Source organism: Glossina fuscipes, unplaced genomic scaffold (genome assembly GCF_014805625.2).
Source record: "Glossina fuscipes isolate IAEA_lab_2018 unplaced genomic scaffold, Yale_Gfus_2 59, whole genome shotgun sequence".
Taxonomy (NCBI): domain Eukaryota; kingdom Metazoa; phylum Arthropoda; class Insecta; order Diptera; family Glossinidae; genus Glossina; species Glossina fuscipes.
The window spans coordinates 2,703,672-2,709,671 of record NW_023998431.1 but is presented as its reverse complement, the minus strand read 5'-3'; the positions used below and the strand labels follow the sequence as shown (position 1 = coordinate 2,709,671).

Below are 6,000 nucleotides of genomic sequence, written 5' to 3'. Positions count from 1 at the left end.
CTCTCTCTCTCTCTCTCTCTCTCTCTCTCTCTCTCTCTTCTTTTTTCTTTCTTTTTTGGGCACACTGCCAACTAGTGGTCGCAGCACCGCTTTCGCGTTACCTCGGGATGGACACTCAAGCATTTTTTATCCCCACTACATTACACTAACTCCTCAGTCCTCGCCTGAGACTAGGGATTCGAATGTCGTTAACGTGTGGCCTTATATCGAAGCATATTTTGCAAAACACCGGGAAGGTGCACTTTGAACTTATTTAACCAAGTAGTTACGCCAGTCTCAGCTTGCGGCACAATCAGGGCAGTGTCATCCGCATAACCTATCAATTTCTCTTCGGTTGTAAGATTCATATGAGAGTCCATAGGAAGGAAGCTAGGACGGATCTCCATGGTACACCTGCATTAATCCTCTATTCTCTAATGCAGTCGTTTGTAGTATATGTAGTATATGTCTATCATCTTATAATGGTTTCCCAGTCCACCGGGTTAAAGGCGTTTCTGATGTTCAACGTGACGACAACGCAGAACCCCATTGCTTTGTTGCTTTTTTGTTCTGTCGGGACCACTCCCTCAACAGCATCAATATTTGATCCTTGTTTCACAAAACCAAACTGATGCTTTGAAAAGCCGCCTCGGTTCTCCAGGTGTTTTTCTAATCTGACTAGCAGCAATCATTCTAAAAGTTTGTCCACGTTGTTCAGGAGACGGTCAGGTATATAAGAAGACGGATTATCTACCGAGCTATCGGGCTTTTATAGCAAGACCAGAAGTCATCTCTTCTACATTGTTGTTGTTGGAAAACTGCCCAGTCTGAAGCAAAAATCGTACGTATTACCGAGTGAAGCCGGCAATATGTTACCAAGCAGTTGTATTATTTCGATTGCTATTCAATCAGGCCCCGATGCTTTCTTCTTTTTGAACGTTCAACATGTTGCCTGGATTTCTTCCGTTGTAGTTACACGTCCTGACAAGGCTCTTGTTTACTCTATTTTAGACCTAAACTGATGCTTGGTTGCTGGAGGTAGCTCGTCTACTATAGTTTGCATTCAGGCAGCATGTGCAATGCCTATTATAGGATTTCCGCGGCTAACCTCCTTGCTCATTGTCACATTTTAATTGGCATAATTTGGCATAATTCTTTCCAGCATCTCAGTGTCTCTGTCCATCTATCTATCCACATTTCCCTCAATAACTTAACTTAGGACGAACTCATTTCTAATTCTATTAAAACGACGTTTCAATATTAACTTAAATCTGCGTCTTGTTTTCGTAATTTCAGATACATCTCACACTTGTTATATGTGAACGGCGCTAAATTAAAGTTGTAAGTATGTCATTAATATTTAGTTGTGTGTTAATTTGATGAAAAACAAACATAAATTAAGCAATCATTCATTTACATATGCTAATGGATGTGAAAACTACATCCATCACGACCCTGGCGTAGCAATGCAATATATGGACTGATTTACGAAAAACCAACAGGCCACACTAAATGAAACTTGTCTCGTAACCGTTAGCTAATTAGCTAATGTTGAGTTAGTATCCGATCTCGGCATTCGTCCTACTCGAACGCATCCATTCGATCAAAGTTTTCATTTGGACGACTGAATGGAGCAAAGAGAGAAAATTGAGAAAATAGAGATTAATAAAAAGAAAAATGTTCGAATTTGATGATTTCTCGCGAAGGAAACAGTGAATGAAAAAAAAAATTTAACTAAAAAGAAGAAAAAAATGACCCGCTCTTCGCTCCTCAATCTCAAAAGTTGGTCTCCATAAAAATAGCGTACAAAAGATCCACGCATATTTCTTTCGTGAACAAAAACAACAAAAAAATAACAATAATAAAATTCGAATTGCCTTAGGAATATTTTTTACGAAAAGCTCGAGAAATTTTAAGATTGGCCTACTGTTGTCGCACATTAAATGCGAACTCCATTCGATGTACGAACACGAGTGAAGTCATTTGTCAATGCGACTAATGCCATTTTCTTTATGACACTAAACTGTGTATAAGTTTAACATTGTTACGTAGCTTAAGAGAACGGTGTTAGAAGTGTTTACGTTTCAGAAGAGAAGGAGCTCGAGAACAACTGCACAAACATATTTCGTTTATTCATCTTTCGTCTTTATTTATTTTTAAAACAATTATAATCTCCCTATTGTAAAACTAAGTTACAACAAAAAAAAAAAAAAAAAAAAAAATGATATTAAAAGTACGTAATGCCTTTTACGCAATTCAATAGTAAGCGTGATCTGAATAGAGCTTCAGCTTCCCCCCTTTCTTTCTGTTGCGCACGCAGGCCTAATTAATTTATGTAATGCTTTTATGCATTAATAAAATACTCGTACAAGCAACATGTGACCAAAAACACGCGTACGTCTGAACACCCATGAATATGAATAAACTTCAACATAAACATAAACGTAAGCATAAACATAACTATAAACATAAACATAAGTATGTACATACATCCATTGTACATGTATTCCATAGTTAGTTAACGCAAGTGTATACGAATGATTTAGATGAAAAACACTTTATGTATACATAATAAACACGTTCACGGTGTTGGAATTTCGAAATAACAGCTGCTGTGCATTGCTGCTATGATTGCGGCGGTTCGAAACCAACACAAACGATTGACAGTATATGAGCCATAAAAGATTCACTTCCTCTTTGTAAAGCTACCAAGAGTTGAATTGTGTGTTGTTCATCGTGCTATGTACACGGAGAGGTACGTAAACGTTACAAAATTTATATGTGAGAAGAAAACGTTTCTCGCTCAAACATATATCCGCTAATGCGATCGATATAAATGCACAAAAACCAAATTCTCATCAGTTTCTATTATAATAAATAATTCTTTCAATTGGCATTTTTAAAAAATTCAATTTTTATCACCTGCAATATTAGTAAAAGTCAAACGTAGATAAGAAACGAGCATTACTTTAAAGAGCTATAAAAATTTATCATATTAAATCTATCTATATATATATATATATATATATACATATATATAAATATTGAAGGGTATAGGGCCCGTGCTTTTTTTTTTTATTCAAACCAAACTCAACATTTGTGACTAGCATTGTTGGGCAACGCATCATGGAAAATCATATACTTATTACAATCTGAGGCAGGTCTATTTTTGTACCCTTTACTTACATATGACACAAACGTGCAATAAGTTTGTGCGAACGTATGTAACACGCAGAAGGGCTTGAGCTACAATCCGTCTATACGTCTGTCTGTCTGACTATTCACTCACGAACGCTATTGAAAATGCTTTGGATCGGTGCGTGTTTTCGACCATTCCACATATAAGAATAGGGCACTATTTTGCAATATGGAATAGTAAAACGCGGATCTATCTTAAGCCCTCCTACGCGTTAGGGGCATTCGTAAAAACTTGAAATATCCTGTATCTACCACAAGTCGAATAGAGTATGATAAACAGCTTTAGTTAAACGCTACTCAAACCATCCAATATTTTGTGAAAGCTTAGCTTCAAACTACTTCCTTGGTTTTTCTCACTGATTGTATTATGGTTACTTAACAAAATTTCAACTGCCGTTGCCTCACATAGACATTGCTTTCGGTATTCATCTTCTACATGTTCGTGGAACATTAAAGAACTGTTTTGATCAATCCATAAGTACGCGTTGCAAACCATGCAACAATTCCATCCATATCCACCACGAGAATATCAAAAATAATTATTTTCGTGATATTATGATGAAATTGGGCGCTGACATGTCTTGACCCAAGAATGAATGCCTGATTGCTGCCCCTGCATATTTCTGCTAAAGCTGTAGATCGTCATTCCATACATGACATACTTAAGTTAATTCGACATCTTTGAAATGGTTCAAGTAGCAAATCGTTTCCTGTAAATGTGGTATTAATATCTTCAGTCTGCGACGTCATAAATGTTTTCGATCGTTAAAATTTTCGGTTATATGCGGTAAATAGTTGTTCGCTCAATCATCACACACAAATGTACGACATGTATATATTTGTGATTGTCTGAGGAGGAAGACCTACAATGTGCAGTATCCGAAGAGAGCATTTATCAAGGATTCATGCAATATTAATTTCATATCATGTTCGTAGTACGCGGTTTGGTCATGATAGTCAAGTATAAACTTTTACTTTTTTTACATTTTACATTTGACATAGTAGAAAAAGTTTGTTATATCAAATTTTGGCGAATTAACGAAATGTGTATGATTTGAAAAATTTTAATTTAAATTCATCAACGGCTTTGTTTAACAGAACTTTCTTAATGCCCAAACAGACTTCTGCTCAAATTTTTGGTTTACGTTGTTGTTGGCTAAATTTAAGTGTAAATTGACACCTTCACGAAGTTGAACTTATTCATTGCAGTCTTAATACCCTTCCGCATGTTAGTTAGAATGAAGATTACAAGTCTCAAATTTTGTATAAAATGACAAATTTGGTCGCGGCGGATCCATTCTCTCCTTTGTACGTTCGACATGACCTGAATAACATGACATGCATAACTTGTTCACTTGCAAAACTACAACGCTCCGATATATGCCCTGGTATACCTTCAATGCGTTAGCAATACATGTTACGTGGCCTAAATGCCTGCGAACTGCATAACTTCGAAAAGAATTATATAATTTGTTTGGTCGTTCAATACTCTAATAACTAATTCAGCTCTCATTAATTGAAGATATACGCGCAAGCAATTGTGTTCATTATGTCTAATGACGAAAAGAACGATAATGAGGGAAAGAAAAAAATTTGACTTGATTCGCTACTTACGCGTGAACCATTTAAATGGAAAGTACTGTGAGAACGTTGAAAATGTTTCGAGGTGAGTTTTGATGACAGTTGATCGCAAGTCAAGTGAAAAACATATTGAGCCCGTATCTTATAATAATGAAATATTTAAGAGCAACGACCATAAGTAAGTATTTTGAAAAATTATGGGTAAAATTGATTCGTTTGCTGTAAAAACAGGAAAAAGCACTTAACTGACATTCGAGTAGAAAGCAAAGAATTTGTTTTTAATACATACACTATAATATATGTACATATAGTGCAGGGCATGTTTAACTTAATGAACAGGAAAATACTCTTAATACGAAATCGTGGAAATTGAAAAGAAAAACATTATAATTAAACCTCTTAAATGGAGTCAGAAGTTATTTATGTATAAATATATATATATATATATATATATATATATATATAACATATTCATATACATGTCTAAATGTATATATAAGTACATACATAAGATTTTGGTTTTTTTTTTGTTCTCTTTGCAGCTCAAATGCTATTCAATTTCAGCGTTTAGCAATAGAGTTGATTGTCTTTAAAAATATGACTACAGATTTTTATGTAAAAGAATTCAATTTATAGAAAAGTTTGATTCGAATAAAAATCATGGCCATGCATAATACAATGTTTTCCGGGGCGACAGCCAAATTCCAAACTCGACCGGCCTCACCACAATTTGCCAACTTCTCACCACCCGTTGATTATCCTCATGTGCAAACTCAAATACCTTCTGATCGCGGTTTGGCATCCCATCATCACCATCATCAGGTATTTGGTCAGCAGCCGATACAGCATCAGCAGCAACAAAAACAGCAACAACAACATGCCTCTTTGTCGATGTCGATGCGTCAACCAATAAAAACGTTGAAAGCAAGGTCGGCATCATCTTCTTCCGGTCATCACGTGACTACTTCGATGGGTATTGGTATGATGTCACCCATGTCTGGAGGAAGCTTGGGTCATCATCGAGGTGATTTAATATTTCCTGATGATGTAGACAGCATTGAATTTTGTCTACCACCACCGCCAGCTCCCTCCAATGAAATGGCTCACGGCATGAGCAATGAGCTATTGTTAGTGCATGGGCATAATGGTTTATGTGCCGGAGATCCTTTCCCCGAACGGCGAAGAAGAGGACATGGCAGACGTAGCAACCATAAAATGGATGTAGAGCATCAGGTAAACGTA

The 6,000-nt window shown here is 36.2% G+C and overlaps 1 protein-coding gene across 3 annotated transcripts in view; it reads left to right on the top strand.

The window, feature by feature from the left end:
- Window positions 1-6,000, top strand: part of LOC119637368 (cell wall protein RBR3) — a 229,270-nt gene that overhangs the window by 199,275 nt on the left and 23,995 nt on the right. For 2 of the 3 annotated variants that reach the window (XR_005247245.1, XM_038033348.1), the window contains exons 5-6: window positions 1,276-1,320; window positions 5,301-5,997. Coding sequence is in view for 2 of the 3 variants with exons in the window: in XM_038033348.1 (XP_037889276.1) it covers window positions 5,419-5,997 (579 nt within the window). In the remaining variant the exon portion in view is untranslated. The remainder of the gene's footprint in view (window positions 1-1,275; window positions 1,321-5,300; window positions 5,998-6,000) is intronic. The other variant, XM_038033349.1, reaches the window with a different exon arrangement.